The 12,800-nt window shown below is 42.0% G+C and overlaps 1 protein-coding gene across 3 annotated transcripts in view; it reads right to left on the bottom strand.

Moving 5' to 3' along the window:
- Positions 1 to 12,800, bottom strand: part of IGSF3 (immunoglobulin superfamily member 3) — a 109,454-nt gene that overhangs the window by 40,025 nt on the left and 56,629 nt on the right. For all 3 annotated transcript variants that reach the window (XM_037826278.1, XM_037826280.1, XM_037826279.1), the window contains exons 3-4: positions 11,947 to 12,324; positions 2,227 to 2,637 (exon numbers count right to left, since the gene is read on the bottom strand). In XM_037826278.1, the coding sequence (XP_037682206.1) occupies positions 2,227 to 2,637; positions 11,947 to 12,324 (789 nt within the window). The remainder of the gene's footprint in view (positions 1 to 2,226; positions 2,638 to 11,946; positions 12,325 to 12,800) is intronic.

The raw sequence follows: 12,800 nt of genomic DNA, 5'->3' as shown, positions 1-12,800 counted from the left end.
AGACTCATGAGGTGTCTACGGAAATGAACTAAGAGAAGGGCAAAGTCAGGATATCACCACGGAATGTGAACAGCAAAGGACATTAAGTGAAGTCATCAACTTAAAAATAAAAAATGTTTAGCTTCCCCAGAACCTTTGCTGGCTTAGTTTATATACTGTGGTGATATGAAGCTGTAGGTACCCCAGAAAAACATGTTCTTAAATTTGATGCACTCCTGTGGGTGTGAACCCATTGTAAGTAGGACCTTTTGGTAAGGTTACTTCTGTTAAGGTGTGGCCCAGGCCAATCAGGATGGGTCTTAATCTTACTACTGGAATCCTTTATAAGCAGGATGAAATTCAGACAGGAGAAAGCCACAGGAAGTAAGAGGCCCAAATCAAGGAAATCTGGAAGAGAGTGAAGAGAACAGGAGAGGCCGCTATGTGCTTTGCCATATGACAAGGTAAGGTCTAAGAAGTGCCAGCAGCCAGCCTTAAAACTTCTTTGGGGAGAAAGCATCACCTTGATGATGTCTCGATTTGGACTTTTTTTTTTAGCCCTCCAAACAGTAAGCTAATAAATCCCCATTGTTTAAGCCACACCACTGTATGGTATTTGCTTGAGCAGCCCAGGAAACCAAAATAGATACACTTGCATAGCAAATTCATAAATTCCTATTTCCAAATTGGTAAGAATAAAATAAAGAAGATTAACTGATACAACCTACTTTGAAAGTATTAAGACTCAGTATTTGGACCAGACATTTGAAGCTGATTTTAAAACCCTCCAGGAAGGAAAAGGATAAATATTTGAAATAAGCCCCTTCCATACATGCCCTAGGATTAGAAGTTCCAGAAGCTTCTGAATGGTCTGGATCCTGCAGAGCAAATAAAGTGGTACCCATTCCAGGAGCCCAGCCTTGCTCATAAAAGTCCTTCCCATCTCTTAGCTGTCCAGAGAATCCCATCTGCCCTACTCCCTCTAAAGCTGTGCTTGACAGAATGTAGACAGCATAAGAACCATCTGGGAAGAGTACTATAAATCTAGCTTCCGAGGTCCCACCCCAACAGCCTTTAATTTAGGACTTCTATGATGAGGCCCAGGAATGTGCACTGTTAGATAGGTCTAAAGCACTGCTCTAGAATTACCAAAGAACAAGTAGCAGAAGACCTATGCAAAGACCAAGACAACTGACTGTAGCAAATGGGACAGGTCCTGAAGAGGGGAGCCCCACTTATATCTCATATATCTTCTATAAACCGTAACTCCACTCACCAGAGGCTCTCAGGTCACTTACTGCACTTCCATGATGGCACAAACCAACCATGCTCCAACCAAAGCAAGGGGACCAAAGGTCCAGGCAAGAAACCTGCTTCCCAGTCCAGCAGGGGTAGCTGGCTAACAGTGATTATGTCGATCTGGAGCTTAGTTGGACTCGGCAACCTGGAAAGCAGAGTCTCAGATTGCGGGAATCAGGGAGGATGTCACCTCACGATGCCACCATCACTTTGCTCAAGCGCAAAACAATTCACTCAGCCTCTCAGGGAACTGCCTTCTCAGGTCTTTCACTTGAGAAAACATTTATGGTGGACCCTGGAACTCTCCAGGTGGACCTCAGCAATATGCCCCATGACTCCTCCTGGGGTCCCCCCATAAAGTAATCTGTACTCAGCAACCTCACCTATAAAAAGGAAAAACCACCACCTACGTACCTCACAGAACTTCTGAAGGGATTGGTGCAGTCATGTGTGAAAAAGCATTTTGGAATTTATAAAACACCACAAAAAAAGCATTAGTAATATAAATGATAATAATTTAAGCCAAAATTTGTCTAGTTCAAATTTTTGTACCTATGATGGAAGGCTCATAATCTCAAGTGTCCGCTACAAATGAAGCAGGGTTGGTAGCTGAAGAACGCACTCTCTCCCATCAAAGGGGCAGCCACTGTGCCTAAGTGGGAATGGGAATTTAGAGTCATCCAAGAGAGATGTAAAATTCTCCACTTTTTAATTCAAGAAATTTTAAAACACCATTCAGGTCAAAGAAAACATGTCTGTAAGTGCGAGTCAATCCTGCCCTGTATGTCCTTTAGCCTCTTCTGATCCTGAGGCAGGACTACATTTAACTTCACATGGAAACCAGCTGTGCTTCCAGATGTCACCAAAGAAGGTTTCCCCCACTCCCTTCCATGTCTGCCAGCCCTCACTACACAGAACAATAGGGACCAGAGGCTCACAGAGACTGACCCGTGGGCTGGACGTTGACCATGGTCCCCTCGGAGCGCTTTGTGGTCATGGCATACCATGACCCGTCCGGGTCCTGGATCCACTCGGCGGCCTCGCAGTAGAACTCGCCCTGGTCGGAAGGCTGCAGGTGGAAGATGGTGAGGCGGAAGGTGGTCCTGCCCAGCTTGTCCAACCGCACCTCTCCCAGGCTCTGCCTCTGGGCATATTCGCTGCTGGACTGAAGCACAAAATCTCGGCTCAGGGAAATGACCTCCACGGGTTTCTCACTGCCTCTCTGCCGGAGCCAGGCCACAGACAGGTGGCTGTGCTGGAAGGTCTCTGTGGCCACCTCGCAGCTGAGCTCCAGGGGGTCCTGCTCCACTTTGTGCAGGGTCTGGGGCATGGCGGTGGTCTGAAGGGAGTCAGGAATCACTGCAACACAGAAATGGCCCGAGAATGGGCTGTTACAAAGCCTCAGAATCTTGGACCTGTAGAGGGGCTGAGCTCCCTCTCCCTGCAGGTATCACTGTTTCTGCATCCCTTACAGAGTCAGCTTTCGATGCACAGCCATAAATAACCCCAAATGGTACATAAACCGAAAGAGCTTTCTTTTGGATTTGGCATGCATTTTTTGGCACTTACCTGTTTGGTATTTTAGTAACACTTAGAAAAAATGTGGGTTGTAGTTCATTTTACGTAATAAATGAATTCCCTGAAAAAACTGTGCCAGAAGAACTTTCTTTTAGGTCAAATAACATTTTGCTTCTGAGACTCTGGCTTCCCTTTTGACTGATCTTCAAATGGAAATGGCTCCTGGAACTTTTAGCTTTACATAGCTATACAACTTTTTCACTTCTCTTTCTGCCACCCCTTCTCCTTTCCCCATTTCCCAACTTCAGTAATGCAATGCTTTAGGAAAGCTATTTTTAAAGACATGTTTTGCCAGAGAAAAGAAACATCATCCCCTATTTTAAAATACATTTAATTTTCATACAATTCTTCTGTCAAAATGGTTCACACTGGAAGGAAGGCACAGGATGGAGGTGATTCAGGCAACTGACAAGATTTCCCCTACAGTCTCTCAGTCAGAATTTTATTCCGATCCTTACATCTTCCAGAGACAAAACAGCAACACCTCTCTGATGGATGAGGGCCACGCAATCACAACTAGCATGTGCTTGCTCGCTCTACTCATCTCAAGATGGGAGGAAATAATTGTTTGGGTCTCAAAGGCCTCCTGCTGGGAAGCAGACTTGTCAGACAAAGGAAAAGTAAACAAAGGGAGGTGGGGCAAGATGGAGGATTGGTGAGCTGTATGTTTAGTTACTCCTCCAGGAGAGTAGGTAGAAAGCCAGGAACTGCGTGGACTGGACACCACAGAGCAATCTGACTTTGGGCATACTTCATACAACGCTCATGAACACGTCGAACTGCTGAGATCAGCGAAATCTGTACGTTTTTGCAGCCAGGGGACCCGCATCCCTCCCTGCCAGGCTCAGTCCCATGGGAGGAGGGGCTGTCAGTGCTGGGAACGAGAAGGGAGAACTGCAGTGGCAGCTCTTACCGGAAACTCATTCTACTGATCCAAACTCCAACCATAGACTGAGACCAGATACCAGAGAATCTGAGAGCAGCCAGCCCAGCAGAGAGGAGACAGGCATAGAAAAAAACAGCAAGGAAAACTCCAAAATAAAAGCAGAGGCTTTTGGGAGTTCTGGTGAGCATAGAAAGGGGAAGGGCAGAGCTCAGGCCCTGAGGCTCACATGCAAATCCTGAAGAAAAACTGATCTCTCTGCCCTGTGGACCTTTCCTTAATGGCCCTAATTGCTTTGTCTCTTAGCATTTCAATAATCCATTTGATCTGTGAGGAGGGCCCTTTTTTTTTCTTTTTTAAATCTTTTTTTCTTTTCCTAAAACAATTACTCTAAGAAGCCCAATACAGAAAGCCTCAAAGACTTGCAATTTCGGCAGGTCAAGACAAGAGCAGAACTAAGAGAGCTCTGAGACAAAAGGCAATAATCCAGTGGCTGAGAAAATTCACTAAACACCACAACTTCCCAAGAAAAGGGGGGTGTCCACTCACAGTCATCATCCTGGTGGATAGGAAACACTCCTGCCCATCGCCAGCCCCATAGCCCAGAGCTGCCCCAGACAACCCAGTGTGACGAAAGTGCTTCAAATAACAGGCACACACCACAAAACTGGACGTGGACATTAGCCTTCCCTGCACCCTCAGCTGGTTGTCCCAGAGTCGGGAAGGTGAAGCAGTGTGAATTAACAAAGCCCCATTCAGCCATCATTTCAGCAGACTGGGAACCTCCCTACACAGCCCAGCAGCCTAGAACCGCCCTGGGGGGACGGCACTCACCTGTGACATAGCACAGTCATCCCTCAACAGAGGACCAGGGGATGCACGGCCTGGAAGAGGGCCCCACTCCCAAGTCTCAGGAGCCATACGCCAATACCAAGGACTTGTGGGTCAGTGGCAGAGACAAACTGTGGCAGGACTGAACTGAAAGATTAGACTATTGCAGCAGATTTAAAACACCAGGAACACCAGGGGGATTTGATTGTTAGAGTCACCCCTCCTCCCTGACTGCCCAGACACAAGCCCCATATACAGGGCGGGCAACACCAACTACACACGCAAGCTTGGTACACCAATTGGACCCCACAAGACTCACTCCCCCACTCACCACAAAGACAAAGCAGGGGAGAACTGCCTTGTGGAGAACAGGTGGCTTGTGGACGCCACCTGCTGGTTAGTTAGAGAAAGTGTACTCCACGAAGCTGTAGATCTGATAAATTAGAGATAAGGACTTCAATTGGTCTACAAACCCTAAAAGAACCCTATCAAGTTCAGCAAATGCCAAGAGGCCAAAAACAACAGAAAATTATAAAGCATATGAAAAAAACAGACGATATGGATAACCCAAGCCCAAGCACCCAAATCAAAAGATCAGAAGAGACACAGCACCTAGAGCAGCTTCTCAAAGAACTAAAGATGAACAATGAGACCACAGTACGGGATACAAAGGATATCAAGAAGACCGCAGAAGAGCATAAAGAAGACATTACAAGACTAAATAAAAAAATAGATGATCTTATGGAAATTAAAGAAACTGTTGACCAAATTAAAAAGATTCTGGATACTCATAGGACAAGACTAGAGGAAGTTGAACAATGAATCAGTGACCTGGAAGATGACACAATGGAAAATGAAAGCACAAAAGAAAGAATGCAGAAAAAAATTGAAAAAATCGAAACGGACCTCAGGAATATGACAGATAATATAAAACGTCCAAATATAAGACTCATTGGTGTTCCAGAAGGGGAAGAAAAGGGTAAAGGTCTAGGAAGAGTATTCAAAGAAATTGTTGGGGAAAACTTCCCAAATCTTCTAAACACTATGAATAGACAAATCAGAAATGCCCAGCGAACTCCAAATAGAATAAATCCAAATAAACCCACTCTGAGACATATTCTGATCACACTGTGAACACGGAAGAGAAGGAGCAAGTTCTGAAAGCAGCAAGAGAAAAGCAATTCACCACATACAAAGGAAACAGCATAAGACTAAGGAGTGACTACTCAGCAGCCACCACGGAGGCGAGAAGGCAATGGCACGATATATTTAAAATTCTGAGTGAGAAAAATTTCCAACCAAGAATATTTTATCCAGCAAAGCTCTCCTTCAAATTTGAGGGAGAGCTTAAATTTTTCACAGACAAACAAATGCTGAGAGAATTTGCTAACAAGAGACCTGCCCTACTGGAGATACTAAAGGAAGCCCTACAGACAGAGAAACAAAGAAAGGAGAGAGAGACTTGGAGAAAGGTTCAGTACTAAAGAGATTCGGTATGGGTACATTAAAGGATATTAATAGAGAGAGGGGAAAAATATATATGAAAAACATAAACCAAAGGATAAGATGGCTGATTCAAGAAATGCCTTCATGGTTATAACGTTGAATGTAAATGGATTAAACTCCCCAATTAAAAGATATAGATTCTCAGAATGGATTAAAGAAAATGAACCGTCAATATGTTGCATACAAGAGACTCATCTTAGACACAGGGACACAAAGAAATTGAAAGTGAAAGGATGGAAAAAAATATTTCATGCAAGCTACAGCCAAAAGAAAGCAGGTGCAGCAATATTAATCTCAGATAAAACAGACTTTAAACACAAGGATGTTTTGAGAGACAAAGAAGGCCACTACATACTAATAAAAGGGGCAATTCAACAAGAAGAAATAACAATCATATATGTTTATGCACCCAATCAAGGTGCCACAAAATACATGAGAGAAACGCTGGCAAAACTAAAGGAAGCAATTGATGTTTCCACAATAATTGTGGGAGACTTCAACACATCACTCTCTCCTATAGACAGATCAACCAGACAGAAGACCAATAAGGAAACTGAAAACCTAAACAATCTGATAAATGAATTAGATTTAACAGACATATATAGAACATTACATCCCAAATCACCAGGATACACATTCTTCTCTAGTGCTCATGGAACTTCCTCCAGAATAGATCATATGTTGGGACATAAAACAAGCCTCAATAAATTTAAAAAAATTGAAATTATTCAAAGCACATTCTCTGACCACAATGGAATACAATTAGAAGTCAATAACCATCAGAGACTTAGAAAATTCACAAAAACCTGGAGGTTAAACAACACACTCCTAAACAATCAGTGGGTTAAAGAAGAAATAGCAAGAGAAATTGCTAAATATATAGAGACGAATGAAAATGAGAACACAACATACCAAAACCTATGGGATGCAGCAAAAGCAGTGCTAAGGGGGAAATTTATAGCACTAAACGCATATATTAAAAAGGAAGAAAGAGCCAAAATCAAAGAACTAATGGATCAACTGAAGAAGCTAGAAAATGAACAGCAAACCAATCCTAAACCAAGTAGAAGAAAAGAAATAACAAGGATTAAAGTAGAAATAAATGACATAGAGGACAAAAAAACAACAGAGAGGATAAATATCACCAAAAGTTGGTTCTTTGAGAAGATCAACAAGATTGACAAGCCCCTAGCTAGGCCGACAAAATCAAAAAGAGAGAAGACCCATATAAACAAAATAATGAATGAAAAAGGTGACAACTGTAGATCCCGAAGAAATTTTAAAAATTATAAGAGGATACTATGAACAACTGTATGGCAACAAACTGGATAATGTAGAGGAAATGGACAATTTCCTGGAAACATATGAACAACCTAGACTGACCAGAGAAGAAATAGAAGACCTCAACCAACCCATCACAAGCAAAGAGATCCAATCAGTCATCAAAAATCTTCCCACAAATAAATGCCCAGGGCCAGATGGCTTCACACGAGAATTCTACCAAACTTTCCAAAAAGAACTGTACCAATCTTACTTAAACTCTTTCAAAACATTGAAGAAAATGGAACACTACATAACTCATTTTATGAAGGTAACATCAATCTAAAACCAAAACCAGGCAAAAAATGCTACAAGAAAGGAAAACTACCGCCAATCTCCCTAATGAATATAGATGCAGAAATCCTCAACAAAATACTTGCAAATCGAATCCAAAGACACATTAAAAAAATCATACACCATGACCAAGTGCGGTTCATTCCAGGCATGCAAGGATGGTTCAACGTAAGAAAATCAATCAATGTATTACAACACATTAACAATTCGACAGGGAAAAATCAAATGATCATCTCAATAGATGCTGAAAAAGCATTTGACAAAATCCAACATCCGTTTTTGATAAAAACACTTCAAAAGGTAGGAATTGAAGGAAACTTCCTCAATATGATAAAGAGCATATATGAAAAAACCCACAGCCAGCATAGTACTCAATGGTGAGAGACTGAAAGCCTTCCCTCTAAGATCAGGAACAAGACAAGGATGCCCGCTATCACCACTGTTATTCAACATTGTGCTAGAAGTGCTAGCCAGGGCAATCCGGCAAGACAAAGAAATAAAAGACATCCAAATTGGATGATATGATCTTATATCTGGAAAACCCTGAGAAATCGACGATTTAGCTACTAGAGCTAATAAACAAATTTAGCAAAGTAGCGGGATACAAGATTAATGCACATAAGTCAGTAATGTTTCTATATGCTAGAAATGAACAAACTGAAGAGACACTCAAGAAAAAGATACCATTTTCAATAGCAACTAAAAAAATCAAGTACCTAGGAATAAACTTAACCAAAGATATAAAAGACCTATACAAAGAAAACTACATAACTCTACTAAAAGAAATAGAAGGGGACCTTAAAAGATGGAAAAATATTCCATGTTCATGGATAGGAAGGCTAAATGTCATTAAGATGTCAATTCTACCCAAACTCATCTACAGATTCAATGCAATCCCAATCAAAATTCCAACAACCTACTTTGCAGACTTGGAAAAGCTAGCTATCAAATTTATTTGGAAAGGGAAGATGCCTCGAATTGCTAAAGACACTCTAAAAAAGAAAAACCAAGTGGGAGGACTTACACTCCTTGACTTTGAAGCTTATTATAAAGCCACAGTTGTCAAAACAGCATGGTACTGGCACAAAGATAGACATATAGATCAATGGAATCAGGTTGAGAATTCGGAGATAGACCCCCAGATCTATGGCCGACTGATCTCTGGTAAGGCCCCCAAAGTCACTGAACTGGGTCATAATGGTCTTTTCAACAAATTGGGCTGGGAGAGTTGGATATCCATATCCAAAAGAATGAAAGAAGACCCCTACCTCACACCCTACACAAAAATTAACTCAAAATGGACCAAAGATCTCAATATAAAAGAAAGTACCATAAAACTCCTAGAAGATAATGTAGGAAAACATCTTCAAGACCTTGTATTAGGCGGACACTTCCTAGACTTTACACCCAAAGCACAAGCAACAAAAGAAAAAATAGATAAATGGGAACTCCTTAAGCTTAGAAGTTTCTGCACCTCAAAGGAATTTCTCAAAAAAGGTAAAGAGGCAGCCAACTCAATGGGAAAAAATTTTTGGAAACCATGTATCTGACAAAAGACTGATATCTTGCATATATAAAGAAATCCTACAACTCAATGACAACAGTACAGACAGCCCAATTATAAAATGGGCAAAAGATATGAAAAGACAGTTCTCTGAAGAGGAAATACAAATGGCCAAGAAACACATGAAAAAATGTTCAGCTTCACTAGCTATTAGAGAGATGCAAATTAAGACCACAATGAGATACCATCTCACACCGATTAGAATGGCTGCCATTAAACAAACAGGAAACTACAAATGCTGGAGGGGATGTGGAGAAATTGGAACTCTTATTCATTGTTGGTGGGACTGTATAATGGTTCAGTCACTCTGGAAGTCAGTCTGGCAGTTCCTTAGAAAACTAGATATAGAGTTACCCTTCAATCCAGCGATTACACTTCTCGGTATATACCCGGAAGATCAGAAAGCAGTCACACGAACAGATATTTGCACGCCAATGTTCATAGCAGCATTATTCACAATTGCCAAGAGATGGAAACAACCCAAATGTCCTTCAACAGATGAGTGGATAAATAAAATGTGGTATATACACACGATGGAATACTACACAGCAGTAAGAAGGAACGATCTCATGAAACATATGACAACATGGATGAACCTTGAAGACATAATGCTGAGTGAAATAAGCCAGGCACAAAAAGAGAAATATTATATGCTACCACTAATGTGAACTTTGAAAAATGTAAAACAAATGGTTTATAATGTAGAATGTAGGGGAACTAGCGATACAGAGCAATTAAGGAAGGGGGAACAATAATCCAAGAACAGATAAGCTATCGTGGGTAAATTTAATGTTCTGGGAATACCCAGGAATGACTGTGGTCTGTTAATTTCTGATGGGTATAGTAGGAACAAATTCACAGAAATGTCACTATATTAGCTAACTGTCTTGGGGTAGAGTAGGAACATGTTGGAAGTAAAGTAGTTATCTTAGGTTAGTTGTCTTTTTCTTACTCCCTTGTTATGGTCTCTTTGAAATGTTCTTTTATTGTATGTTTTTTTTTTTTAATTATTTTTTTTATTTTTTTATTTTTCATACAGTTGATTTAAAAAAAAAAAGTTAAAAAAAAAAACAAGGAAAAAATATGTAGAGCCCCCTTGAGGAGCCTGTGGAGAATGCAGGGGTATTGGCCTACCCCACTTCGATGGTTGCTAACATGACCACAGACATAGGGGACTGGTGGTTTGATGGGTTGAGCTGTCTACCACAGGATTTACCCTTGGGAAGACGGTTGCTGCAAAGGAGAGGCTAGGCCTCCCTATAATTGTGCCTAAGAGCCTCCTCCTGAATGCCTCTTTGTTGCTCAGATGTGGCCCTCTCTCTCTACCTAAGCCAACTTGAAAGGTGAAATCACTGCCCTCCCCCCTACGTGGGATCAGACACCCAGGGGAGTGAATCCCCTGGCAACGTGGAATATGACTCCTGAGGAGGAATGTAGACCTGGCATCGTGGGACGGAGAACATCATCTTGACCAAAAGGGGGATGTGAAAGGAAATGAAATAAGCTTCAGTGGCAGAGAGATTCCAAAAGGAGCCGAGAGGTCACTCTGGTGGGCACTTTTACGCACAACTTAGACAACCCTTTTTAGGTTCTCACGAATTGGGGTAGCTGGTGGTGGATACCTGAAACTATCAAACTACAACCCAGAACCCATGAATCTCGAAGACAATTGTATAAAAATGTAGCTTATGAGGGGTGACAATGGGATTGGGAAAGCCATAAGGACCACACTCCCCTTTGTCTAGTTTATGGATGGATGAGTAGAAAAATAGGGGAAGGACACATCAAACAAACAGACAAAGGCACCCAGTGTTCTTTTTTACTTAAATTGCTCTTTTTCACTTTAATTATTAACCATGTTATTTTTGTGTGTGTGCTAATGAAGGTGTCAGGGATTGATTTAGGTGATGAATCTACAACTATGTAATGGTACTGTGAACAATCGAATGTACGATTTGTTTTGTATGACTGCATGGCATGTGAATATATCTCAATAAAATGAAGATTTAAAAAAAAAAAAGTAAACAAAGGGCAGTACTTGTGTTAATAAAAGAACCGCCAAGACCCCCTGCTTAACATGTAGGCAGAAAAATAAACAGCCTCCATGTTTTCACCACTGTCACCTTCATCTGTGGAGCACTGTGGTCAGTGCCATCTGCACCCAAAGTTCCCCACCGCATTTTCCTTGCACACTCGCCTTCTTTAAGGGAGCAACACGGCCAAGGGGAATAGTTGGTTCAGAATTCCTTTCTCAGAGAGCCAGAAGACCTAGAAGTGCACTCAAAGTTGAGCAAGGGCCTATGACCACTCCTGCTTCCTGATTCGGCAGTGCCCCATCCCTGCCCTTCATCTCCCTTCCAGCCAATGTCCTACACTTCACCTTTCTCGTCACTGATTCAAATCATCTACCACAAATGTTCTTGCCTCATACTTTCATATCCCCTTTCACCAACCGGAGGGCTGACCTTCTCTGAACCCTTAACATCTGTATTAGATCCTTTTCTAAGCTTCCTTTTATTTACAAGTTAACATGTAATTATTATTTTTTTTAACTCTATGCTGCCCTGTTGACCTCTAAAACCTTCAGAGAAGTTTTTGTAATGTTTGTTTATATTTAAAGGCAAACGCACAGTTTAAAACAAAATTGCATATAAAGGCAGGCACTGGCCGCATGAGAGCAGCCTCTCCTTACCAACTAGGTTCATCTTGGCGCTGTAACTCCCAAAATACGGCCCATCGGTGTTGGGCGTGTAGCATTCGTACTCCCCTGCATCGCGAGCCTGGAGATCCGTGATGTGCAGCAAGGCCAAGCTGCCCTGGATTCTCTCCACGTAGATCTTGCCGCTGTGGACGCGCTGGGTGTAGATGGCGTAAGGGAAGGAAGAGTCCATGGTGCTGACGATCTGCACCTCACGCTTGGGGGCGGAGGGCAAGTAAATGGACCACTGGAAGTTCTGCTCCGAGGGTCCCTGGTAGCCACTCACGTTGCACCAGATGGTGATGTTGGAACCCTCCGTGCGGTACAGCGGTCCTTCCTGGACGGAAACCTGCCGTTGTGCAGACACCACACCTATGGGGACAGAGACACAAAGCATGCTCGTTTACTTTTCCAACCCAAGTGCAAAGGGGACGGTGGTCTTCAAAGAGCTTATTATTTGTGTGACATGATGATAATATAAATAGCATACTGGCCCTTTCAGAGGTGTTCTGTGATTTATAAATATTAATTAAAACACTCTGTGGTAAAGCTCTGTCCCTAATTTACATATATGGGAACGTGATACTGCAAGGACGAGTTTTTGTTACTTAGTCAACGGCTGACACTTGGGAAAATCATTTAGTCCCTCTGCTTGTCATTTATGTGACAGATTTATATCTACATATTAATGCTGTTTATCAACTTCTTAGCAAAAGGAACAGGAAATGTTGAATCCTTGGCACAAATTCATGTGAAAACAAATAAAAGAAACCGCCTCCCTATCTAGCAGAAATTAAACACTCCTCCCTTGTTCAGTGGGCAGGAGGGAGAGAGGCTTGGTGCCCTTT

The sequence above is a fragment of the Choloepus didactylus genome, chromosome 2, assembly GCF_015220235.1.
Source record: "Choloepus didactylus isolate mChoDid1 chromosome 2, mChoDid1.pri, whole genome shotgun sequence".
In the NCBI taxonomy this organism is placed as follows: Eukaryota; Metazoa; Chordata; class Mammalia; order Pilosa; family Megalonychidae; genus Choloepus; species Choloepus didactylus.
Note: the sequence above shows the minus strand (reverse complement) of the source record. Positions and strands in the feature narration are given on the sequence as shown.